General features: G+C 42.7%; 1 protein-coding gene across 1 annotated transcript in view; it reads right to left on the bottom strand.

The window, feature by feature from the left end:
- Positions 1 to 2,033: 2,033 nt before the first annotated feature.
- dpysl3 (dihydropyrimidinase like 3) overlaps positions 2,034 to 27,834 on the bottom strand; it is a 48,648-nt gene continuing 22,847 nt past the window's right edge. The window contains exons 6-14 of the mRNA XM_068332125.1: positions 20,086 to 20,166; positions 19,353 to 19,421; positions 18,349 to 18,469; positions 17,401 to 17,557; positions 16,506 to 16,647; positions 15,093 to 15,263; positions 12,609 to 12,788; positions 6,231 to 6,384; positions 2,034 to 3,551 (exon numbers count right to left, since the gene is read on the bottom strand). Of these exons, the coding sequence (XP_068188226.1) occupies positions 3,457 to 3,551; positions 6,231 to 6,384; positions 12,609 to 12,788; positions 15,093 to 15,263; positions 16,506 to 16,647; positions 17,401 to 17,557; positions 18,349 to 18,469; positions 19,353 to 19,421; positions 20,086 to 20,166 (1,170 nt within the window). The 3' untranslated portion in view covers positions 2,034 to 3,456. The remainder of the gene's footprint in view (positions 3,552 to 6,230; positions 6,385 to 12,608; positions 12,789 to 15,092; positions 15,264 to 16,505; positions 16,648 to 17,400; positions 17,558 to 18,348; positions 18,470 to 19,352; positions 19,422 to 20,085; positions 20,167 to 27,834) is intronic.

Genomic DNA, 27,834 nt, shown 5'->3' with positions numbered 1-27,834 from the left:
TAATTGCATAAGTCAAATATCAAAGCTAGTGCTCTGTTCTACTTTCATAGATCAAAGCAGTAGCTTTGATCTACAGTCTTAGTCACACTGGCCTTCTCCCTCGTCTTTCTATTTCATCCAGTTCCTGAGTGTTCATTCATTCATCCTCTGAACTGCTTTATGCACCATAGCGAGTCATGGGGAGCTGGAGCCTATCCCCGCTGTCTTAGGGTGTGAGGCAGGGAAAACTCTGGGCACGATGCCAGTGCGCCAAGGAGCCACACAAAGACAGACACCATGCACGCTCACACTCACACAGTATACAAAAGTTAAAATTTTACCTTGACCTTGTTTTATCAGGGTCAGGGTCATCATCTCATTTTGATCCCCTTTGCCACCTGAGTATTGTGTTTTTTGGGTTAGGGTTAGGGTTAGGATCAGAAACAGAATCAACTTTAATTGCCATCGTATGTTTAAAAAACAGACAAGGATTTTGCTTCCGGCAGGTGGTGTCTCAAACTTTACATTCGTAACATTAAATTAACTATGCTAAATACACTATGCTAAATACCATAAATACTATAAATTACTATGCTAAATACAAAACACAAAACGGAGTGGGTGGGGGACACAATGTACAAGTGCAGAGTGCATGTGTAAGCAAAGTGCAAGAACTGGAAGACATGATAATTTAATATTTATTGTTCAAGTGAGTTATGGCTTGGGGGAAGAAACTGTTCTTTAATCTGGTGGTTTTTGAAAGTCTAGCACCTCCCAGAGGGTAGACTTTCAAACAGTCTGTGTCCAGGGTGTGGTGGGTCTAAGATGATCTTCCCTGCCCGACTCCTAACTCTTGAGGACTACAACTTTTTGAGGGAGGGCAGGGAGGTCCCAGTGATCTTCTCAGCAGACCTGATTGTCCTTTGTAGTCTTGTCCTGTCCCTTTTGGTGGCAGCACCGAACCAGACTGTGATGGAGGAACACAGAACCAATTCAATGACTGCCGTGTAAAACAGGACCACCTCCTGTGGCAGACCGTGCTTCTTCAGCAGCCTGAGAAAGTACATCCTCTGCTGGGCCTTCTTGAGGATGCAGCTTATATGGAGAGTCAACTTCAGGTCCCGGGACACAGTAGTCCCCAGGAACTTGAAGCTCTCCACAGAGTCCACAGGGCTGTTGGCAATGATGAGGGGGAGCAGAGGGGAACTTCCTAAAGTCCACTGTCATCTCCACAGTCTTGAGCGTGTTCAGCTCCAGGTTGTTACGACTACACCAGTCCACCAGCTGTCTCACCTCCTGTCGGTATGCAGAGTCGTCCTGGATGAGTCCAATTACAGTTGTATCATCCGCAAACTTCAGGTGTTTGACAGCTGGGTGTGTAGATGTGCAGTCGTTCGTGTGGAGGGAAAAGAGCATCGGAGAGAGGACGCAACCCTGAGGGGCGCCGGTGCTGACTGACCAAGTGTCTGAGGTGACCGTCGGGGATCGATCCACTGAGCCACGTTTCAGTGAAACACAGGGCAGCGGAACATGCAAAGTCCATATTTTTCCCACAGAGGAGGTGCAGCTCGTCCAGTTTGTTGGGCAATGAGCGGAGATTTGCCAGATGTATTGGTGGCAGCGGGGTCCTGAATCCCTGCTGGTGGAGTCTCACCAGAACGCCAGCTTTCTTACCCCGACATCTGCGTGGCTGCAGCCCAAAAAGGGCCGCAGCTCCACCAACCAAGAACTCTGCGAAACTGCTCGGATCTGACACAAACTGTGGAATAAAATTATCCGGTAAGAACTATCTGATGGCCAGCTGTTCATCTGAGGAGTAGGTGATGGGATGGCACTCAGAAACAGACCCGAAGGTCAACAAAAAACACAAAAGAAAGTAAAACAAGAGAGAACTCTGTAACGAGAACTCCATCTGCGGCGCCATCTTTGTTTCATCTTTCTATCTGCAACGGTTGCGAAGATATTTGGTAGATTAATGCAGCGGTCCCCGAACTTTTTTGCGCCACTGACCAGTTAAAGTCTTCTTGAAAAAATGTAAATAAGAGATCCAAGACTGTCAGTTGCAACTCGTGTTTATTCAGGAAAGAAATCTTTCCTCCACAACACACCTTATTTTTGACCTGCCCTCTCTGGGTGTTGATACAACAGTAAAAAAGAAAAAACATTTTAAAAAAATAACAAAGGTTGTCAAACTAACATAAATACAGCAAACCATCACTTGTGCTTGCCTCAGTCTGCCACACTCTGCCCAATAAAAATTATCCATCTCTCTTTAGCAAGTTATAACCTCAGCCTTATCAGAAAACTGCAGTGAGACTACAGAATTGAGGATCAAAATGTAAATAGATCCAAAGTGTTTTGGTATATTGTATTTTGCATATTCAGATTGATGTTGAAGTAGTCAGAATTGCATTTCAAGTCTATGTTGTTATATACTCCTATAAAATGATGTATCAGTTTGTCAGCACTGAAAAAGAAATCCAGAGGTAAAGTACTATTATCCAAAGACAGGCTGTTGTTACTTATTCATTACATTGCATCTGTTTTCTTTGTCCTCACTTACTTGAGAACAAGTTTTTATATACTACTATGTTTTCCTCTGCTCTCCTTCTCAAGAAGATTTCAGAATCACAGCAGCAGGAAATAAGCTGGAAGCAAAGGCAAAGGACAGTTTCTCATTTTGATTTTTGTATGGAGCCATGACGGGGCAAAAATGCTGAAACTTTTTGGGGCAATGCAATTTCTGATATCACTTTTTCTTCACAATTTTTTTTTTTTTTTTTTGCAATTATTGCATCAGAGGGATTATTGAGCACCTCCACAAAGTGATGCAAATTGATCATACCAAACTGCACTCCTGCTCGAATATTTAAGAAATACCTTTTACCTGGTACAGTAAACCAGCTGGAACATCATTCATAATGCTACATTACCTTTACCAAACAATTACAACTAACACTGCCACCTAGAGCTAATGGAACCATATGATCACACAAGTCGAATGAAGAAGGCAGGCTACTGAAAAAAGGTGACACTGAAATCTAAACAGAATGAAAGAACAATAGCATGGTTCTTAGAATTGTAGTACCCATTTACCTAATTTGTTTTTGACTTTTAATTGAATTGATTTGCAGTTTTACACCTTTATTTTCCCTTTACCAAAGCAACAAGCAGTATGTTTTTGATGTATTGTTGGGTGCTGTGCTTTGGTGGCAATATCTTCTTTATTAGCGATTCCAAAATATCTCAATACTTTTTAATTTTCCAAGAAAAGGGCCAGTTATTTGAGTAAGGTAGCATTGTGACAGGTAAGGCATGTTGATTCAGTGTTTTGCTCTATCAATTTTTAAGTAATCTTGGTCCTAAGCTTCTCTTCCTCCCTCCTGTGTGCCCCTCCTATTTCCCTCCCTCCCACCCCTAATCCTGCACACTGGCTGTGTTCCATTTCTTGATTAGTCCCATCAATCCTCCTGCTGTTTAACTGAGTGATGTGATATTAGATCGACCACCAGGAGGCACTACAACACGCCGGCCAGCAGGCCTGATGGGGATGTCATCTGGAGTGGGTGGACCTGGCCAGGGAACAAAGAAGAGAAAAATGAAGGATCAAAACAAACCAATAAACAAAAACCAGTAGAAACTCCTGTGCCACAAACAGTTACTTTTGTAATTAGTCAGTCTTTTCGAACTTATTATAAATAGCATTCTTTACCATCATAGTACATTATTTATTTTTATGTATTATATAATGTGCGATATATGATATACATATATATACTGTATATATATATATGTGTGTGTGTGTGTATGTGTGTATATATATATATATATATATATATATATATATATATATATAGGAAGATGGCCCCAACAGATGAACTGCTCAGTGAATGCCTTAGACAGCAGAAACCTGAGGAGGAGGAGGAGACAACATGGAGGGACAAGCCCCTACACGGCATGTACCACCGTCAGATAGAGGAAGTGGCTGATATCAAGAAGACCTACCAATGGCTGAATAAAGCTGGACTGACAGACAGCACAGAGGCACTGATCATGGCAGCACAAGAACAGGCCCTAAGTACAAGGGCAATAGAGGCCAATATCTACCACAGTAGATCTGACCCAAGGTGCAGGCTATGTAAAGAAGCCCCAGAGTCAGTCCAGCATGTGGTAGCAGGGTGTAAGATGCTCGCCAGCTCAGCATACATGGAAAGGCACAACCAAGTAGCTGTGATAGTGTACAGGAACATCTGTACCCAGTATGGACTAGAAGTACCCAAATCCCAATGGGACATACCACCGAAGGTGGTTGAGAACGGCAAGGCTAAGATCCTGTGGGACTTCAGCTTCCAGACCGACAAACAGCTACTGGCTAACAAACCGGACATTGTGGTGATGGACAAAGAGCAGAAGAGAGCAGTGGTGATAGATGTGGCGATTCCAGCTGATGCCAACATCAGGAAGAAGGAACACGAAAAGATTGAGAACTATCAAGGGTTGAAAGAACAGCTGGAACAGATGTGGAAGGTTAAGGTTAATGTGGTCCCCGTGGTAGTAGGAGCACTTGGGGCAGTGACCCCCAAACTGGAAGAGTGGCTCCAGCAGATTCCTGGAACAACATCTGAAGCCTCAGTCCAGAAGAGTGCAGTCCTAGGAACAGCTAAGATACTGCGCAGAACCCTCAGACTCCCAGGCCTCTGGTAGAGGACCCGAGCTTGAGGATGACACACAGATACCACCCCACAAGGGTGAGAGGGACTTTTTTTTTTTATATATATATATGGTAAATGTCATCACACCATGTGCTGTATAAAATAGAAAGAGAGAGGGGGGAGAGAGCGAGCAAGAGAGAGAGAGAGAGAGAGAGAGAGAGAGAGAGAGAGAGAGAGAGAGAGAGATTTGATTTTGATTTTTAACATCACTTTTTTTTCATAAAAGTCAAATTACAAAACATTCACAAAATCCAAAGATATTCACGTAAAGAAGGTTTTCAATAGCATTGTCTGTTTTCTGAACAAAGAAACATCTAACCTTTTAACATTTATCAAACTAAAAAAAACCAGACAAAATTAAGAGAAAAAAAACAACAATTATCCGTTCTCCCTATTCGCTGTGGCGACCCCTGAAGGGAAAAGCCGAAAGGAAAAGAAGAAGATCCGTTCTCCCTATTATCTCTTCTACAATCATGTCTTTTACTTTTTCATTAGTTTTTTCAATCCATAAAACTCTTGGTCTGTAAAAACTGCCTCACCACTTCTTGTTATACTTTTCATATAAAAGCTGACGCTATACAGAAACATGTTTAGGTCAGGAAAATGTTTTTTCTACTTTTGCCCTTGAACCTTGTCTTGAAGGAATTTTTTAATATTGGGCAAATCATATTTTTCTGTTATGATCTCTTTCAAATTGTTGTCATTTTCGTTCTCAAAGCTACTTGTATCAGCAGGTGTTTCTTTAGCAATTGTCTTTGATTTTCATTCTTGTGTTAGTGTTTTTCCTTTTAAGAGCTATCTTTAATAATTCCTCGTCTATCACAATATCATCATCCCCCTCGTCCTACAACCAGGAGAGACTTTACCACATTGGCGGCTGTCTCTGGCCCCTTCAGCCCTCACCAAATCAATCTGTCCATACTTTGTGCTGTTATCCGTATCCTGCGTGCTATTCTGTGGCTCCGGGTTGGCGGCCGGCGACTAACCCTCAGCATCTGTGTTAGGACGGGGATGAAGGTATTCTTATTCACCATCCTGCTCACAACCACCTTGTGCACCTTTTCAATTTCGTTGAGAAAAATTACTACCCCTTTGTTCATTCAGGAGCCTGCTTTAACGCTGTTGTAACGGACCTGCTCTCCCACCGCTAAACACACATTCCCCACTGAGCAGTTGAGGGGGGGGATGTTAACTTTATCCCATGCTGCCATGTGAGCTTTGCCAGAGCGGCTTTCTCCTCCGTGGTAGCCCATCTCGGGGCCACCATAGTGCCTCTTAATCTCCGCAAAGGTCTCTCAAACAACACAACTGCGAAGTAACTTTCACTAACTGAAAGTGAAGATGCAAAAAATAGAGTGAGTAGATATGCAGAGACGCTAACACACTCCTTCCTGTTCTCAGATTGAAACAAACACAAAAAAAAAACAGATGCAAAAACAGGCAACGCAAAGGTGAGTTCAGCTACGCTGTCATTCATTAGGCACGAAACAGGTGAAGACTGTACTAAGAAGCTGTGCTCACCACATGGTGCAAGGTTACCTGTTAGAGTAAATCCAGACTGGTGCAGGTTTCGGACTGGCTGTTTGGTGGGAGAGGTACGTGCTGAAGCAGATGGGGTACCGCCGCGTGATATACAGAAGTCAGATACTGGACCATCATACATTCCCCTCGGTACTGCCCTCAGGATAGCCAGCTACGGGATGGAGAGATAAAAGGAGAAGGGGCAGAAGAAGGAAAAGATTATTATCAATTATTCTATTCAACAATTATTATCACTCATTCATTTGTTCGTTCGTTCATTTGTTCAGTCATTCATGCTTTTTTTTTTTGAAGACGAGACAATTCGCAATTGTCTCATCTTCAGCCATTTATCCAAATTTAGGTTGCAAGCAATGTTCCCTCTAATTTTTCATGAACCTGGCTAAACACACAAGCTTCCTGAGCACAGAGGACTACTGTGAACATCAGATTTGCACAATGTGGCCATACACGATTTCAAAACCTTGGATCATAGAAAAATACATGGCTTATTGAAAGAATCAAACTACAGTAGCAATTTTCATTGGTTTACTTTTAATATAAGTGATTTGGCCCACTTTAACCCCAAAGAACCCACACTCATTTATCCTTACAGGAAAATTATGTGGGTTATACCACAGACCAAGTGGACCATATAGAACACATTTCTGAAGTTGTCTTCTGAACAATAAAACTTAGTTGTATTATTATTATTTTATTATTATTTTGGAGAGATCACTTTCTTCCAAGAAGTCTCTTGGATGAGAGACGAAATGTCTTCAAGAACTTTCTTAGCGTCCAGCGGATCGACTCAACAGCTTTTGGATAATGCACAAAGTAAGGCATGAAGTTCTCGTGCCTCATGGTAGGGGGTGCTGGTGATCCCATGGATTCGCCTGAGGATTCCTCTTCCTCGGCCATAGAAGAAGTGACAGTAAACTACAATTGTCACGGTCCCAAGGCCTTGGTCCTAGTGATGTGACGCTGGGGATCGAAGCTCCGAAGCGTGTGTCGAGTAGGGGAGGGGAGTTCCCGCGAAGCGCGTATCGAGGCTTGCTTCATAAAAGGGAGGAGCTGAAAAGGATGATGTCCAAAGCCGGGCAGTGAGGCTTCGGGCGTGACGTTGCGTATCGAGGCTTCCATCACGGGAACGCCTCGCTACGCGTCTGATACCACGTGACTGATTAGGCTCGTGACACGTGCATTAACATCGATATGAAGAGATCACACTCCATTCAGAATGTGGTTGTTTGGTGGAGAGTTGTGGTTAGCTAGTGTGGAGACAGTTTGGAATTTGGATAGTCAGACATATTTTGGAGAGAGGTATAGATAATGTGGAGAGAGTTGGTTTAGGAGAGAATCAGGAAATGGAACCTGCCACAGTGGAGAAATTGTTTTTAAATAAAAACAAATGATGTCATCAAAGCATAATCACTGGCTTTACCTCAATGTTACAAAAGCACTATCATTGTCCCAACCCCAACCACTCTCCCCTCTCCCCTCACTGTACATGTTATTTTCTTTTTCCTCATTTTATTTTTCTAAACTGACAATGCTATCCTATAACAATAATAATAATGATATAATCATCATCATCATCATCATCATCATCATCATCATCATCATCATCATCATTATTTTAATGTACATTGTTCCCATAATGTTTGGTCATACTATATTAAGTGAGTGACCATTTGAAACACTAAGAAGGAGGAGACTAAAAATATCTAATACTCATTCTAGTGATATTTCCATGTAGGCGGACCTACTGATGAATATGACTTGACGATGGAAGAACTAAATCGAAGGAGACACCCACGCAACTTGGTCCATATAATCTGATTTCTAAAGATTATAACTCACAACTGCACTTACAGCTCACCTCAAGCCAAGAATCAAACTCTTGTTCTTTGAGTCCGATTGTATTTAGTCACCCATTCAACATCTGACAACTCCTGCAATACTTTTTTAGTATATCCACTTTAAAAAAACGGTGTAGTGTACATGCACGAACAATGCTTACATTTAGTAATATATAGAACGGGCTATTTGAAATTATGTAATTTAAATAATGTAACTGTCATATCCTAGTATAAGAAGGCTCTCGGTAGAAGTAAAAATACTTACTACTCTACTTTAATAGAGGAAAATAAAAACAACCCTCAGTTTCTTTTCAGCACTGTAGCCGGGCTGACTAAGAAACACAACCGTATCGAGCCTACCATTCCTTTAAATCTAGAATGTGATGACTGTCTTAGATTTTTCCCAAGCAAAATTACAAATCTTGGACATGAGATCCATTATGTACTGCCGAACACAAATAAGTTAACAGAAGAATCAGCTAATTCTGGCAATACCCTGGAGTGTTTTCAGCAAATGAAACTCTCCGATTTAAACTCCCTAATTTCTTCTGCTAAACCCACCACCTGTCTTCTAAACAAAATTCCAAGTACGCTCCTCAAAGAGGTTGTACCATTAATAAATATACCTGTACTATCCATAATTAATCAATCCTTAAAAATAGGTTGTGTACCGCAGTCTTTCAAAGTGGCTATGATCGAGCCCCTACTTAAGAAACCAAACCTAGATGCTGTCATCCTCTCAAATTACAGGCCAATCTCTAACCTGCCATTCTTATCTAAGATCCTAGAGAACGTAGTGGCCAAACAGCTAAATGACTACTTGTTAGAGAACAATCTGTTAAAGGATTTTCAGTCAGGTTTTAGAACAAACTACAGTATGGAGACTGCACTGCTAAAAGTCACAAATGACCTTTTAACAGCATCAGATAAATGTCTTCTATCTGTTCTAGTCTTATTAGACCTGAGTGCAGCATTTGATACTGTTGATCATAAGTGAGTCTTTTAAGGAGATTGGAAGAGGAAGTTGGGATTAAAAACTCAGCACTAGATTGGTTTAGGTCATATCTATCCGACCGATTTTAAGTCTGTCTATGTCAATAATAAATCTTCACATCGAGGGACTTTCACCTGTGGAGTACCTCAAGGATCCATTCTGGGACCAATTCTGTTTAATCTGTGTATGTTACCATTGGGAAATATTATATGGAAACATAACATTAATTATACGCAATTACACAATTATATTTATCAATTAAAACAAATGAATCTGATCAGCTAATTAAATTGGAATCCTGCCTCAGGGATATTAAATCCTGGATGCTTCACAATTTCTTAATGTTGAACAGTAACAAAACTGAAGTCATTATTATTGGGCCGAAGCATCTCAGAGATGATCATGACATGGCAATTCACTTAGATAGCATTGCTCTATCCTCCACCAATGAAGTCAGGAACTTTGGAGTGATTTTTGATCAAGATCTGTCCTTTGATTCTCATATCAAGTCTGTATCCCGGACAGCCTTATTTCACTTGCGAAATATTGCTAAAGTTAGAAATTTCTTATCCTTTAAAGACGCAGAAAAAATCATTCATGCCTTTCTAGATTGGATTACTGCAATTCCTTATTATCGGGCTATTGTAACTCCTCATTAGGACTCTACAGTTAGTTCAGAATGCAGCTGCCCGCTTACTGACTCGAACTGGGAGGACAGAACACATCTCTCCAGTCCTAGCGTCACTTCATTGGCTCTCGATTAATTATAGAATACAATTCAAACTCCTTATGATTACATATAAAGCTCTCCACTGTAAGGCTTCATTGAGGATCTTATTGAAGTACATTACCACCCAGGGCCCTTCGATCCGAGGATGCAGGATTTCTGGTGACCCTTCGGGTTTTTAAGAGTAGAAAAGGAGGCAGAAGCTTTAGCTATCTGGCCCCTTTACTCTGGAAAGATCTCCCAACCTCGGTCCGAGGGGCAGACACTCTCAGCTTATTTGAGTAGACTAAAAACCATCCTTTTTGATAGAGCCTACAATTAGAAATAACACTCACGCCACTAGATATGCTGCTATAGGCTTAGGCAGCTGAGGGTATTTTCTCCATCTCTCCCGTTAAAGGGAGATACTCTGAAGCTTCTGTCACTTCTCCTTCGCTTTCTTTATCTTTCTATGCTCTTAGAATTTATTACTGTATTGGCCCGAATATAAGACGACCCTGATTATAAGACGACCCCCTCTTTTTCAAGACTCAAGTTTGAAAAAGACTTTTTGAACACCTAATTTAATTTTTATACAGAAAATAATTACAGTACATCTCCGTACATTACACTCTGTGACACCATATTTCACAGCCGAATTGTTTGAAGACTGCCTCATTTATCACCATCATCTTGAAGTTTGCATCATAACTTCTCCTGAACTGCCGGTTAACCTAGCCGATCTTCGACCCACTTTTCTCCAGATTGTTGCTACATTTCTCCATTTTCTGTTTATCTCTTCTCTTATTTTCTTCTGTTTTCTTTCTTACCGCTATTTTTTATTTTTCTTCTTCGTGCTACCGCTATTTCTATTTTTCTTCTTCGTGACAGGGGTTCGCTTTTGCCTGGGGAGTTAAGTTCAGCATTTGCTTTAAAGACATCTGGCGCTATCTAGCGTTGTGAATGCGTATAATGTCAAATCCCGAATGTAAGACGACCCCCATTTTTTCAGTCTTATTTCAATGCAAAAAACACCGTCTTATATTCGGGCCAATACGGTACTACTCCTAGAATTTATTACTACTACTGTCAAATCACACTCTCTGTCTGCACGATACTGCCGCTATCTTTGTGCCTCTGTTCCATGGGTGGAGAACGCGGATGGAAGACAGGATACCCAAAGGCCTGGAAATCCCGCCCCCAATTCAGTGACAGCGTACTATGGACATGAAACTCAAACTGGCCTATCTGCCACTCTCTCACTCACTCTCTCTCTCTCTCTCCGTCTCTTTTACTTGACCTATCTCTTTCCCCAATGTATTTCTATTTCCCAACCAACAGGTCAAGGCAGATGACCACCCTCCAGAACCTGGGTCCTGCCCAGAGTTTCTTCCTCAATGAGGGAGTTTTTCCTCGCCACCATTGCTTATGCTTGCTCTGGAGGGCATTGTTGGTTTTCTATCTGTAAAGCGCTTTGAAATGTCTTTAGATATGATTAAGCGCTATATAAATAAAAGTTGATTGATTGATTGATTGATTGATTGATTGATTGATTGATTGATTGATCTTAGTGATAATTATGACTTAAGATATATAAGATGGCATCCATCCATTCTCCTGCGCTTATCCGGGGTCGGGTCGCGGGGGCAGCAGCTTAAAGCAGGGAAGCCCAGACTTCCCTCTCCCTACCAACTTCGTCCAGCTCCTCCGGGAGAATCCCAAGGCGTTCCAAGGGCCAGCTGGGAGACATAGTCTCTCCAGGGTGTACTGGGTCGTCCCCGGGGCCTCCTCCCGGTAGGACGTGCCCGGAACACCTCACCAGGGAGGCGTCCAGGAGGCATCCTGACCAGATGCCCGAGCCACCTCATCTGGCTCCTCTCGATGCGGAGGAGCAGCGGCTCGACTCTGAGTCCCTCCCGGATGACCGAACTTCTCACCCTATCTCTAAGGGAGAGCCCGGACACCCTGCGGAGGAAACTCATTTCGGCCGCTTGTTTCCGGGATCTCGTTCTTTCGGTCACAACCCACAGCTCGTGACCATAGGTGAGGGCAGGAACGTAGATCGACCGGTAAATCAAGAGCTTTGCCTTTCGGCTCAGCTCCTTCTTCACCACGACAGACAGATACAGAGTCCGCATCACTGCAGACACTGCACCGATCCTCCTGTCGATCTCCCGTTCCATTGTACCCTCACTCGTGAACGAGACCCCGAGATACTTGAACTCATCCATTTGGGGCAGGATCTCATCCCCAACCTGTAGAGGGCACGCCACCCTTTTCCGACTGAGGACCATGGTCTCAGATTTGGAGGTGCTGATTCTCATCCCAACCGCTTCACACTCGGCTGCGAACCGCTCCAGTGAGAGTTGGAGATCACGGCTTGATGAAGCCACCAGCACTACGTCATCTGCAAAAAGCAGAGACGCAATACTGAGGCCACCAAACCAGACACCCTCAACGCCTTGGCTGCGCCTAAAAATTCTGTCCATAAAAGTTATGAACAGAATCGGTGACAAAGGGCAGCCTTGACAGAGTCCAACCCTCACTGGAAACGAATCCGACTTACTGCCGGCAATGCGGAGATGGCATCCTAAGAGTGTTATTTATTTATTGAACTTTTAATCTACCAAATGCCACTGAGGTTTAAATTCTCTTTGACAAGAGTGTTGTGGATGTAACACCATCCATCCATCCATTTTCTACCGCTTTATCCTCCGCAGCAGGTCAGTTTTATTCAAAAATGTATTCATTATATATAGAATATATATACAACACTTTCGACTAAATAATTCACAAGTGTGAAAATCAGAATGCACAGAGGAATAAATTGTATTCACCTGCTTCCTGGCTTTAATACGCTTGTAGGCAAAGTCAGGGAAGGCAGAGCAGGGAATGAAGCGACCCACACCGTAAGTGGCATGCAGGTTTCCATCCTCCAGAATAATCTTCCCTTGGCAAATCACCACTTCTGGGGCGCCACGCAGCTCCATGCCCTCAAAGACATTATACTCAGCAGCCTGAAGCACAAACATAAAATTATTGAGGAGTAAAATACAATTTGTAACTGAAAATTCTGGGGTCAAAAAATTTTACAAAACATGTCTAAAATGATTGCCGTGAAAATGACTGATGAAAACTAATACATCTCTTCACATGACACATGCTGCATACCTGTGTAACATATTCAGATTAGACAAAGAAGACAACTAAATTATCATGTAAGCATTTGGCAAAGCATCCTGTTACGCTGGCTGGGCTTTAAAATTCCGGACACATCTTCATCCCTTTCTCCCACCCATTATCATTCAACACTTTGTGTCTCACACTTGTCTGTTTGGCATTTACAAACAGCTGCCATCATCCAGTTGCCATTGAATGCCTCCATGGTACTCCTTGCTTTCCTTCTCAGATTCTCTACATCATTCTCTTACTGTCTTCACATTGTTCTTTCAGGTTGTCTGTATTCTTCTTTTTTTCCACCCCTCTTTTGATGCAATTCTCTACCTCAAACCATCTTTGTTGATTTACAAAATCCCTCTTGTTCAACCTTGTGTGCCATTCATCCCCTTCTGAATTTCTCTTGTGCCAACTTTCTTCCCTCTGCATGCCTGTGATCTGTGATTGTCCCCTCCCCCTGACTGTTTCCTCTGCACAGAGCCCAGATTTCTGCTGCTGTCCAAATTCTGGCCAGAACAGGACATAATGAAGAGTTGCTGCATGCCAAATGTGATGTCATGACAAAGCCTTGTATGTTCCAGACTGCATGTTGCTGCTTCTTGTCTAATGTTTCAGGATATCCTCATGTGCATCAATGCAATTTTACTCTGACAACAACAAGCAATTCAAATCAGATACGGGTTTACCAAAAACGAACTAAAATAGAGCATAGTGTAGCTCTTACTTACACTGCAGGGAAAGGCATTCCTCATGACAATGTTCTGTAAACAGGCTAGCTCCTGTTTGGCCTCAAGTCAGATTACCCATTAAGGCTGATGTCTTAGGAATGGAGCTGCAGCGTCCTGAACTCCTGTTTGTTTCTCTTGTATTTTATTTAGAAGGCTCATCGATGGGAAATGGAAGGGTGACATCATAATGTAAGAACCCGTGAACCCTTGATAGATGCACTCAACCTTTAGACCAAGCATAGTATTAGTGTAATTCTTTCCATCCGTCCATTTGGACAGCAATGTTTGTTCCACAAAAAAACCCTAACAGGAATGCAAAGAAGGCAAATAAAAATCGACTAACTATTGTTATCAACTAACTATATCAACTATTATCTAAAGCCACCTCCATACATTGTTAATTAATGCATTCTCATTTGCCTGAGGTATCTCTAGACTCTCAAAGCAATTTCCACACTCTTTCTGCTGCCTAGTTTGAAATCCTATGTGTAATTAGGAAAAAACCTCATTACCCATGTATCAGGCTTGCTGGACAGACAGTTTATGTCTTTAAACGGTGTAAAAAAATGTGTGTGACTTGGGTGGTCCAAGAGAGAGGAAAAAATCTGTAATCAGATTACATAGTTTCACGAGTGTCTAATGTGTCAAAAATGTCCCTATTTAAATTATTCATCCAAACATTAGTAGATATTGTTTCATAATCTGATACAATTAAAGACCTTCATTATAGCCTACCATGTTTGTCCATTCATGAACACGTCAAATGAAAGTTATATGTAACATTTCAATATAACTTGATTATACAGAACATATGTTTGTTGATTACCTTGATCAAACTGTAAAGAATTTTTTTTTTAAAGATTTGAGTTTCTGACAAAATGTTTATTGAATCAGAATAATCCATCTTACAACTATGTCATCAGCGGTTGGAGGGTTTGTGGATTTAGTGAGGCTCAACTTCACAGAGTGTGAGTCATATTAGTAACATCCACTGAGACTTCAGAATTTCCGCTCAGAGGAACGGAGAACTCTCTGAAAGCTACTCAAATATGTGATCTCTCCCCCTCTAACATCCTCGTTTTCTCTCTCTTTCTCTCTATCTTTATCTGCTGTTCTATTTCTACTCCCTCCTTAAAATTCACACCACTTTTTTACCCCCCCCCCCATTTTGCAAATCTCATTTCTTCTCAACAGAACTTCTGGCTTGTTGCCTGCGACAATGACACTTACATTACTCAAAAAGGTTCCCTCACTCTTAGTGCATTCCCCACTGCATACGTCCACTGTGTGGAGTGAAACAAAGCACTGTCCTGCTCTATTAAACAGTGAAATGCAAAAACCAGTAAAGCAAAAGAACATTCTTATGGTTTTTAATGAATTACAATGACTAACTTGATTGAGGTGCACATTAAATACCGAGTTGTGTGTCTTGGCAGTGATGGTACAAATGGAGTCTGTATCCCAGATGACCAGGTCAGCATCGGAGCCCACAGCAATCCGACCTTTACGAGGGTACAGGTTCAGGATCTTAGCTGCATTGGTGCTGGTGACGGCCACAAACATGTTCTCATCCATCTTCCCGGTAGTCTGAGAGGCAAACAAGAACAGAGATCATAAGAATCCAGTGGCTCAGTGGTAGAGCGCGCGGTAGAGCGGGTCGTCCAATGTTCTGAGATCAGCAGTTTGATTCCCGCTCCCGTCCAAAAACAACACCCAGAGGTGAGCTGACAGTGGGAGGTGTCAGCTCACCTCTGGAGCCCTGCCGAGGCGCCCTTGAGCAAGGTGCCGTCCCCCTTACAAGTTGCTCATTTGGGCGCACCACGAAGGAGCTGCCCACCACTCTACCTCCCCCTGTATGCGTACAGGCCCCCTGTGTGTGTGTTTGTGTGTTTAGGGCCAGTACAAAAATATATAAGCATGATTTAAAAAACTAACTAGGGTGTGCCACTAATTTCTCTGTACAAAATCGGTATTAAAAAAAGAAGACAGAGAGGACGAACTTTCAATGGTTTCCAGTCCCACTGATGACATGATTGGTTGCAAATGACCTAACATCAGATATGATGTAATACATTAAAAAAACATTTTCTCTTGCTTTCGCACCATGTATTAGATGAGATCTAGAATTTTTATATCCATGCATTATGTACAAAGCTGACAGGAGGGGATTTAAATAGCTTAACATTATGACTGGAAATAGAAATGACGGCTCCATTCAAAATTTAAAAAAAGAAATATATACCTAAAAGCATTTAAAAAAGACTGCAGCTGGTACAAATTTGGTGTTAGCTAAGATTTTAAGTAACCTCTTCAAGAAATCTGTTCAGATTCATGTTACTGCCAATCCACATTTTATAGGCTGTGCAGCATTCCACAGCTGTACAAACCTACATGCTCCATGTCTGTTAGCAGTTTTATAATGCTACGAGAGTGAGAGGGGAAATTGAAAGGACAGGCACAGAAATTCAAATAACAAAAGAGGGAGGTAGTGCTCAACACAGAAAGGCTAAAGGCTAAATATATTAAATTTTGTCTTATCGAGGAAAAGGTGACGGTTCCCGTAGGAGTGACTGTGTGTGTGCGTGTTTGTATGTCTTTGTATGTGGCTCTGCGGTGCACTGGCGTCGTGCCTGCAGTGTCCCCCGCCTCACTCCCTATGCCAGCTGGGATAGGCTCCAGCTCCCCGTGACCTGCTACGCAGGATACAGCGGCGCTACATGAAAATGAATGAATGAATGAATCAGAAGAAAAAAATGATGAGATAAAACCCCTTTTTGTTCTTTAACTGTTTTTAATCTCTGGGAGAAAAAATCTGAAAAACCAACCCACCACAGCTTTATCCCAGATGAGGGACATCCTCTCCTCCACTCCGTTGATACCCTCTGGGATCTGGGTGAAGTCATCCTTACCGATGGCCTTCTGGGATACACTGAAGGTACAATGAGCACTGCCAGCCACACTCAGGTCTCCACTAGGTACAAAAAATAATCAAAATAAACAGTTATGATAAAATCCGATGGCAAGCCATATTTCTTGTGAAGGATTTTTAGGCATCATGTCTCAGATGTCATTTTTAAATTTCCTATTTACCTCCTGGATTCCAAATTCAAAATGATATCCTGATTTTCAAGAAACTTCAGGTATCTTGGGGTTATGTTCACGAGTGAAGAAAGGGTGGCACACAAGACTTAGAAACATACTGGTGCAGCGGCTGCAATGATGCAGTCGCTGTATAGATCTGTCATTGTGTGAAAGGATGAAGCTCTTGACTTTCCTCTCAATCTACGTTCCTAGTCTGACCTATGATCATGAGCTACAGTATGTATCTCAGCTGGATTGAGAACGCTTTGGGAGAGGGATGTACGGGCATCCCTGCTGAGATTATTGCTTCCGCAACCACCTCTGGATTAAGCAGTTGAGGATGGATGGATGGATGGATGACTTCTAACAAGAGCTGCTTCATTTGTTTCTGTAAAAGCATACTGTATATGATGACTGGAAAAAAAGCTGGAAAATAGAGAATTTTTAAAGTGTAGTTTACTAACAAGAAGGATATTGTTCAGACAATCTATGATGGGAAGTGACCAGACTGTTTAAGTTCATTATCCAGCTGTGGTTTGTGTGCCTTGTGTTGTGTTATCCATGCCCACTATAGTAAACACCCCAGTGATTCCAAGGTGACAAATGGGTCCCCTACCAAAGAGAGAGGTGCTGTGATGTGTACCTGGCCAGGAGCGTGTTCAAATAGTCTGGGGTGGTGGGATCAGGGCTGAGAGGAGGTGATGTCACAAAAAAAGCTGCTTTTGCCCAATTCTTGCTCCAGTAATGTGTCCCATCAGTCCCCAGACTGGCTGTGATTGGCTCCCCAAATACAACATTTCCTGGTAAAGAAACAACAGGAGCAATCCGTTGTTAGACAGTCTATCAAAATCATACTGTATATTGATTATTAGAATTGGCATTAGGGCACCTGAACAGAGCTGAAAATTCTTCTATAAACAGCATTCTGTTTGCTTTATGCTAGGCAGACCCACCAATGCTTATGCGTTTCACCAGATACAGGAAAAGTTCTGTCGTCACCTCATTAAGGAATTACAGTAAAATGTGTCTGACATTTGACAGTAGTAAAGTAAAGTAAGTAAAGTAAAGTATAGTAAAGTAATGTAAAGTAAAGTAATGAGCAGAAATTTTAAAAAATGTAAAAAAGTCATATAGTATACAGAGGAGTCAAGACTCTAAATGGCTATAAGGAAAGTTTTTATATGATAATACATAGGAAGAATTAAACTAAAGAAAAAAACACAACTGAAAAATTAGATGATAAGATAGTGTTACTTTGGGGAGAAATATGCGTTTTGAAAACTCTTCAGAGGTTGCTAAGATACCCTTGATGATGCTACGCATACAAAGGCATTCCACTATCCATAGTGTCAAGTGCTCAAGTGCACAAAGACAGATTTCACACATCACAGTATCTGTTTGAAACATGTCTTTTCTGCATATTTATGTAAATATGTCAAATAAAAGTGTCACTGCAGTGTACAAACATACCTCTCTTTGGTGTATTTGGGTGTGCTGGTGGTACAACCTTGTTAATTAACCTTATTCTGAACTAAATATGTAGATTCAAGGATTCTGTATTTCTGAGTGAAGTCACAATTATGTTCTTTACCTTTTTTCCGGGCCTGTGAGATGATGTCAGCAGCGCTCTTGCTCATGACTCGTGTTACATACAGAGGACAGTTGGTTTGGCTGGCAATGGTGGTGGCACGAAACACTGCCTCTGCTTCAAGCTGCAGATGGTATGGAACACAGTGGTTAATGTGGAGATGTCTTTCTAATCAAGATCACAATTAAATATAAACACAGTAAAATATATAGTGTGACACAAGGTGAAATGAATTTTACCTTTATTAATTTACAATAATCTTATTTGAAAGTTCATTAATAAAACTGGCAGACAAGAGGAGCTAATTTATGCATTTGTCTGCTCAGAAGTTGTAAAAGTAGTAAAAAGAAAATCCAAAACATAATGCAAAAAAGAAAAATCTCAAAAAACACATGTTGGTGACTCGCCTGGGATTCTATAATTAGTATTATATTCCATATTAATGCAAATATAACTGGCAACTTTCTAAAATGATGATGTTAAATTTTCTTTTTTTTTAATTTAAGCACCTAAATGTACGTATTTTTCATCAGTGTTACTATGATCCAAGTGCTTCAGCTGACAATTATTTAAAACTCCACTTTTGTCCAATAACCAATAAATTAAAAACAAACAACATCAAACACTGAGAAACCACTGATACAGTTTTGATGTCATCAAACTTCGGAATCTTAAAACCCCACCTAACTGCATGATAGCATGAGACTCATGGGACAACTTCACCTTACTAAAGGCAGAGAATATGTAATTTTGGGAACATGAGTTTCATTTTCTTGTTTGTTGAAGAAATAATTCCGCCAACTGTATGAGAAGTTTCACACAATACCTCTGGTGTGTCTAAAACCAAATGCATGTAACAAGAGCAATGTGTGTGTGTGTGTGTGAAGACTGGTCACAGAATATCATCTTGTTTGATCAGTGTGTGTATTTCAGTCTTTAAAATGTTTATGACTAAAATGATAATTGATAATTAGTGTGGACACATATATGAGGTGTATGTGCGGTACCTCTTCCGGCCTGCTAAGCACATGTCCCTCTGGTCCAGTGATACCAATCTGCAGCATGCGTGCCTGCTCCTGTTACGGAAACACATTTAAGTAGGCTGTTAGCTGGTTACTCTGTGCTAGGTTTCTGGTTACGCTTCAGAATTATATTCTCTGTCTGTTTCTTTGAGCTTGTGTGAAGAAATGATCCAAGGTCTTGCCATCTGGGTCAGGCCACACACAGAGGATGAATCAGAGGGCTGAGTTCAGACACTCAGTTGCACTTTTCAAGTTGTTATTATATAGAGGAGACACTGCAAAAGTTGCGATGTTAAACCATAACAATATATCCAATATAACAGAAATCTGAACCTTGTATCAAAAAAGACATATTTGGTCTTAAAGCTGATGGAAGTGTGACTCCCTCAAAGGTGTGGTCAAAGCATAGGACAGAAATCAGATCCCATACACTAACACACACAAAGAAACAGATTGCAGGCGTGGTCCAGAGCTTTAAACACAGTACAGTGTAGTGGATAGACAATCTTTATTTCAGCGTGGATGGTGTATTTAGTCTTCAGCTGTGTTAAGGCCTTCCTGTAAGGTGTTTTAAATTTATAAAATGTCACCACTACTAGAAGGTCCAAGCTGGACACATGGAAGTAACTAAACGCCAAATAAAAAACCTGCAGGGAAATAGAGACAATGACATTTTGAAGAAATGTATCTGTCTGTTTACTCAAGTTAACAAGCTCACCTCAGCAATGATCTCACCATTCTCAGCGTGGACCTGAGCGATGCCTCCCCTCTCTGCCAAGAAGGTGAAAACCTCGTAGAGCTAGCATATGATGAAGACAAAGAGAAAGGATATTACATAAGCACTGCTGTTAGACAGAAAACCATGCTCAGCTGCACAAACAAGACTGAAACGCCCTCATGACACAACACACTGCAATTATTGGGTGAGATCAAAAATGGTTGAACTGCTGTGGGATGAGATGCTGTAGCTGTTTTGCTCCTGTACCAAATAACACTATGACATCAGCTTTTCAAGATGGACTATTTCAGTCACCTTGTGAGCTGTTCGAGCCAACAAAATTAGCCATGGCTGTATGAGAAGCACGTAGAGTTCTGCCTTACATGAACTTTTGTGTTTCTACGTTTATGAACTGACCTTACAGTAAGAACTCACACTTCACAGGCTTCAAGTTACAAATAGACAACACGTGTGTGCGTGCTGGGCCTACAGTATCTAGCTAGTTGCTTGTTGGTCTCACATTTTCTTTTTTCCTATTGTCTGTTAGCATGAATGAACTCAAGTTATTCGAGGCTATGTAGGGAGTTGTGCTTTGTTTCGCGTTTGCATATTGCATGTGTGAGCACTCGCGTTAGAGTTGATTGTTTGTTTGGCGTCATAACGACAACACACATAGGTCTGTCCTTCTTATCCAAAATCGAAAAAATTTGTGTCCTGGAATTAGTGTCACTCTTCCTTGGGATAAAGGAAGACTGCTAACTCCTGTCCTGACAAATTGCCTCTTGAGCCATACATTACACAGCCATACACAGAGGAACCATCACCTTATCGTAGTGGAGAGGTTTGTGTGCTCTAAGGATCCTGGGAGCTATATTGTCGGGAGTCTTGTACTCCTGGTAGGGTCACCAAAGGCAAATAGGTCTCAGGTGAAGGGCCAAACAAAGAATGGTTCAGAAGATCCCATGAAAGAACAAGAAGGTAAACAGGTGACGCTACCTGGAGGAGACCCGAGGTCCACTTCCGGAGCCAGGTCTGGACAGAGGGCCCGTCAGCAAGCGCCTGGTGGCCGGGTCTGCCATGGGGCTTGGCCGGGCTCAGCCCAAAAAGGCAACATAAATTCTTCCCACCCTGTGGACCCACCACCCGCAAGGCAGATCAATGGGGTCGTTGCGTTCCCATATGGGTGGCAGTGATTAGAGAGAGTCACAACGGACCAGACCCAGGCGAAAAAAGTTGGCTTTGGGGATGTGGAATGTCACCTCACTGGCGGGGAAGGAGCCGTAGCTTGTGTTGGAGGTGGAGCATTACCAGTTGGACCTGGTGGGTCATACCTCCACGCATAGCCTCGGTTCTGGATCCAAACTCCTGGATAGGCGATGGACCTTGTTTTACTCTGGAGTTGTGTCAGGCGTGAGGCACAGGGCGGGTGTGGGGATACTCACTCACTGTGTTGGAGTTTACCCCAGTTGATGAGAGGGTCGCCTCCCTACGCCTTAAGGTTGTGGGAGGGAAAACTCTGACTGTTATTTGTGCATATGCACCAAATAGGAGCTCAGAGTATTCGGCCTTCTTCGGGTCCCTAAATGGGGTCCTTGACGGATCCCTGCAGGGGACTCCATTGTTCTCATGGGGGACTTCAACGCACACGTCGGCAATGATGGAGACACCTGGAGGGGTGTGATTGGGAGGAATGGCCTCCCTGATTTAAACCCGAGCAGTGGTATGCTGTTGGATGCCTGTACTAGTCACGGATTGTTCATAATTAACACCATGTTTGAACACAAGGATGCTCATAAGGGTACCTGGTACCAGAGCACCTTGGGTCGGAGGTCAATGATCGATCTTGTGATCGTATCATCTGACCTTCGACCGTGTGTTTTGGACACTCAGGTGAGGAGAGGGGGAGAGCTGTCAACTGATCACCACCTGGTGGTGGGTTGGGTCTGTTGGCGGGGGAAACCTTTAAATAGACCTGGTAAGCTAAAACGAGTAGTGTAGATGAACTGGGAACATCTGGAGGAGGGCTCTGTCCGCGAGGCCTTCAATTCACACCTCCAAAAGAGCTTCTCATGCATCCCTGTGGAGACTGGGGGCATCGAACCTGAATGGTCTATGTTCAAAGCTTCCATTTCTGAAGCTGCAGCTGAGAGCTGTGGTCTCAAGGTCTTGGGTGCCTCAAGGGGCGGTAACCCTCGACCCCGGTGGTCAGGGAAGCCGTCCAACTGAAGAAGGAGGCCTTGATGGCATATTGTCCATGGGGACTTCTGAAGCAGTTGCAGGGTACCAACAGGCCAAAAGGACTGTTACCTTGGCTGTGATGGAGGCCAAACAGAGGGAGTGGGAGGAGTTCGGAGAGGCCATGGAGAAGGACTATCGGAGGGCACTAAAGTTGTTCTGGAGAACTGTCCGACACCTCAGCAGGGGGAAACAGGGGATCATCCAAGCTGTATACGGCAAGGATGGGACACTGTTGACCTCGACTGAGGAGGTTGTCGGTCAGTGGAAGGCACACTTTGAGGAACTCCTGAATCCAACTACCCCAACTGTCCTGTCTTCTGTTGCAGAAGCAGAGCTGGAATATGATGGGGGATTTGAGTCAATCTCTCTGGGCGAAGTCACCAAGCTAGTCACCAACTTCACAGTGGCAAAGCCCTGGGTGTTGATGAGCATCACCCGTAAAATGCTGAAGGCTCTGGGTGTTGAGGGGCTGTCGTGGATGACGCGCCTTTTTAGCATTGTGTGGAAGTCTGGGACAGTGCCGAAAAAGTGGCAGATGGGGGGGTGGTTCCTCTTTTTAAAAAGGGGGACCAGGGGCTGTGTGCCAACTACAGAGGTATCACACTCCTCAGCCTCCCTGGCAAAGTTTACTCCAAGGTGCTGGAAAGGAGGGTCCAGCCGACTGTCAAACCTCAGATTGACGAGGAACAATGTGGGTTCCGTCTTAGCCGTGGAACAACAGACCAGCTTTTTACTATCGCAGTTATCCTAGAAGGGCCTTGGAGGTATGTCAATCCAGTCTACATGTGTTTTGTGGACTTGGAAAGGCATACAATCGAGTCCCCAGGGATATACTGTGGGAGGTACTGCGGGAGTATTGGGTGAGGGGGCCTCTCATCAGGGCCATCCAATCCCTATACGCCCAAAGTGAGAGCTGCGTTCGGATTCTCGGCAGTAAGTCGGATTTGTTCCAAGTGGCTGTTGGCCTTCATCAGGGCTGCGCTGTATCACCAATTCTGTTCCTGATTTTCATGGACAGGATATCGAGCTGTAGTTGTGGTGAGGAAGATTTACAGTTTGGTGGGCTAAGGATTGCATCGCTGCTTTTTGCAGATGATGTGGTCCTGTTTGCATCATAGGCCTGTGACCTGCAGCACTCACTGATCTGGTTTGCAGCCGAGTGTGAAGTGGCGGGCATGAGGATCAGCACCTCCAAATCTGAGGCCATGGTCCTTAACAGGAATTTGATGGACTGCCTTCTCTGGGTGGGGAATGAGGTCCTTCCATAAGTGAAGGAGTTTAAGTATCTTGGGGTCCTGTTCACAAGTGAAGGAACAATGGAGCGTGAGATTGCAAGGATAATTGGGGCAGCAGGAGCAGTATTGCAGTAGCTTTACTGCACTGTTGTTACAAAGAGGGAGCTAAGCCGAGAGGCAAAGCTCTCTATCTACCGTTCAATCTTCGTTCCTACCCTCACCTATGGTCATGAGCGATGGGTCATGGACGAAAGAACGAGATTGCAGATACAAGTGGCAGAAATGGGCTTTCTCAGGCAGATAGCTGGTGTCTCCCTTAGAGATAGGGTGAGAAACACTGCTATCAGCGAGGGGCTCAGAGTAGAGCCGCTGCTAATGTGGTGGAATGTTTTAAATACAATAAAATAATACAATAAAATAATATAATTTCATAGAACCAAAGATCTGGATTGTTGTGTGTGTGTCTCAAATCATCCAGCGCTTGGGAAGATGGCACCAAGCTGTCTCGAGGTCATGAAGACTCTGCACAAAAATTATCTACTGTTTGACCATGTTTGGAAAAGCTTGCGTAACTGTCGGTAACTTTGAATAATTTTGTCTGCAATAGATGTGTCCTCGCGGGGTTGGCATGACTGATTATGTTGTGTCATCAGCTTTGTAAAACTGTCGACTTGACATTTTTGTTAACGTCTAGAGGTCATGATGTACCTACCTACTAGTTGAGAGCAGAGGTGCCGAAGTTAAACAACAGATTCACACCTCCCCTAGCCATGCCTTTAGAGTATATGTGTGATCCTTCTCATATCTTTGTACTTGAACACCACTGCAGCTCTTGTATGAGTTTTCCTGTACCCAGAATATTCTGTAATAAAACTTCGAGGGACTATCCAGAGATCTCATTATAATAAGATAAGTATTTGTTGAACTTGTCTGTCTGTCTATATCATCGATGATATTATTGGACTTCTACTCAACCTATGCATGATTTGAGTTGATAAATAAATATCTTGTATTTGTACACTGTGTCCTGTCCTACGAAAAACGAAACCCCACCACACTCTTTTGCATGGAAAGGAGTCAGCTGAGGTGGTTTGGGCAGCTGAGGTGGTTTGGGCATCTGGTGCGAATACCTCCGGAGCACCTACCTAGGGAGGTGTTCCTGGCACTTCCAGCTGGGAGGAGGCCTCGGGGCAGACCCAGGACCAGGTGGAGGGATTACATCTCAACACTGACCTGGGAACGCCTTGGGATCCTCCAGGCAGAGCTGGTGGATGTGGCCGAGAAAAGGGACTTTTGGGGCTCACTGTTGTAGCTGCGACCCGACTCCGGATAAGCAGTGCAAGAATGGATGGATGGATGGACATCGAGTTGATTCAGGTGAGTGGTTAAAATTCAAATTGTAAAACGGATCATCAGTGACATTATTTAAATGTACATTAGTTTATTGCTCTTGTTAATTTAATCTATTTTAGTTTTTTTGTTTGTTTGTTTGTTTTTGTTTTGTTTTACTTTGTCAGAGCAATGAGGTTGGTGGGAGTTACCACATGGAGAAAGAGTGTCTGAGGAGGAGTCTGGCATTGATGGATGACCGTGGCATGAACCTTTACTAAATGGTCACGGACCATCATCCGCAAATTCAGAAGTTCCTCAGGGAGAAAAATATCACCCATTATTACAATGTGTGGTACGTTGCAAAATGTATTTGTCCCCATTATCATGTGCATCCACATAGTATGTGCTCCTGAAAGTGCATTATGCACAAAGCGCTTTGTATTGCACATTCCATGAGTGACATGTTACAAAATTTGTGTCTTTCCAGTAGTATTTTAAAGCTATGAGCCAGTTAGTGTCATTTTTTGAAAAAGGTTATGAAATGCTGCAGTTGACTGATCACTGTATTTCTATCAATATTAGCTTTAGGTATTGCAAAGAAATTAGACAAGATCAGTAAGACCAAGAGTGTCAAACACTAAAGAAGTGGATGAGAAGCATAAACATGCATATATAATGGATTGCATCAACGTCATCCAGAAAGACATGCCAAATGGGCTTCAATCCTCAACCATGTGCAGGACATCCACACCTGTGATGACCCTCTCTACCCTAAGTGCTTCCATGAGGATCGCCAGACACAGGACACTACTAAATGGCCCAAAGACGGAAATGTACTAATACACCAAAAGCTACTTCATAATCTTCATTCAGTGACCATATTTTGTCTAAAAGACAACTACACCTTGTAATTCATTAATTTTCTTCCACTGTATCTGCCGTAGCAGATCACGGGGAGCTGGAGCCTATCCCAGCAGGCATAGGGCATGAGGCAGGGCAAACTCCGGGCGCAACGCCAGTGCACCACGGACACCAAGTAATGTGCTTAGAAAATCATCGAAAGAATGTCAATTAAAATTCTTCTTGTTTTTTTAGCTTCGCGGGTTGTGGGCATTACTGGAGTCTATCCCAGCAGACCATGGACGAGAGATGGAGGGGACACTCCAGACATATAGCGCGGAGCTATATGAAAGAAACTACCATTCTCACACATTCACACACCTATGGGCTATCGGCGATACATATTTGTTGTATTTTGTATTCATTTATTTTTTTTAGCGTTTCAAGGTACTGTGACTTTCAAACTCTTACGAAGGGTTTTGACCAACAACAGAACTTTGAAGAATGTGGCAAAACTGAGCCCTCACCACCAGACTTTATCTTTAGAGGCTTTCCACAGTTTAATCCTTAGGTTTGCGCCGAAGAACATTGTTTTTCCCTTTATTGGAATGCTTTGCAGGTACATTAAGCAAGAGTCACTCCAGTAAGAGATGCAGGCTAAACTGTATTTTATTATGATCATCTGTTAATATTTATCTTCTGTGAACGTCCAGACTCTACCTGGCTGCGATGTACTTCAATGAAAACGTAGACAGACCACAAGCCGAGACCCAGGAAGGGGTACCCCTCTGCGAGGTCCATTTTCCAAAGGCTTTCAAGGGACAATGTGAGTCAAACTTCACAAGAAAGAGCTAACAATCTGTTAGTGTTACAAAATTTTAATAGTTCAAATAAGCATGTTTTAAAATTATACTGTTAGTTTCTCACAACAAAACACAGTAAAAAGTAACCATAGAAATAAATAAATTAGTAACAAGTACCAGGACGTACTTTGAACACAATTTTTCTAAACAAAGAAACAAATCAAACAATATCAATAAAAGTCAAGATATATCTGTTTTCTTGAACATATTTTGTAGCTAACGTGATGGACCTCATATTTGACAAAGTCTTGGTGGACCCCATGCCATACATAAATGAGATGTCTGCCCAGTATGAGCGTACAGCCAAGGAGGAGGTCATTGTCAGCTATGTGACCAGGTTCAACCAAGGCTCAGTCTAAATCCAGCGTAGTGTTCTTCGTCATCAGGAAACTCCCGGCGTATGCGAAGGACTACACAGGCTGGAATGACGAACCGTATTCTGGTCCTAAGTAGCCCTAGCACCAGCCAACAAAGGTGCGATAGGCCAGATATCGGCAACGTCTACAAAAAAAGGACACAGAATTATTTATTTCACAATGTTTTCAACCCTGAGTATTACAACTGTTGTCAATTTCTTGATAGGATGGCCCTGTGTTTTCATTATTGTTTTGTCTTATTATTGTTTTTGTGTGTATTGTTTTATGTAAATCTTCTTTTCCTTTCAGCTTTTCCCTTCAGGGATTTTCCACAGAGAATCAGTTGCGTCCATCTAACCCCGTCTTCGGCTTCCTCTTCTCTCACACCAACTAACTTCATGTCCTCTTTCATCACATCCATAAACCTCCTCTTTGGTCTTCCTCTCGCCCTCCTGCCTGGCAGTTCAAAACACAGCATCTCAGTCTGGCCTCTCTGACTTTATCTCCAAAACCAGTAACATGTGCCATCCCTCTGGTGTACTAATTCCTGATCCTATCCTTCCTGGTCACTCCCAGAGAGAACCTCAGCATCTTCATCTCTGCTACCTCCAGCTCTGACCAAACAACATCGCTGGTCTCACCAGTTTTGTACACCTTTCCTTTCATTTTAGCTGAAACTCTTCTATCACACATCACACCTGACACTTTTCTCCACCCATTCCATCCTGCCTGTACACACTTCTTCACCTCTTTTACACACTCTCCATTGCTCTGGACTGTTGACCCTAAGTACTTAAAATCCTCCACCTTCTTGATCTCTTCTCCCTGTAACCTCACTCTTCCACTTAGGTCCCTCTCATTAATACATATGTACTCTGTCTTATT

This window comes from Antennarius striatus, chromosome 13, assembly GCF_040054535.1.
Source record: "Antennarius striatus isolate MH-2024 chromosome 13, ASM4005453v1, whole genome shotgun sequence".
NCBI lineage: Eukaryota > Metazoa > Chordata > Actinopteri > Lophiiformes > Antennariidae > Antennarius > Antennarius striatus.
This window is presented reverse-complemented; position numbering and strand designations above follow the sequence as displayed.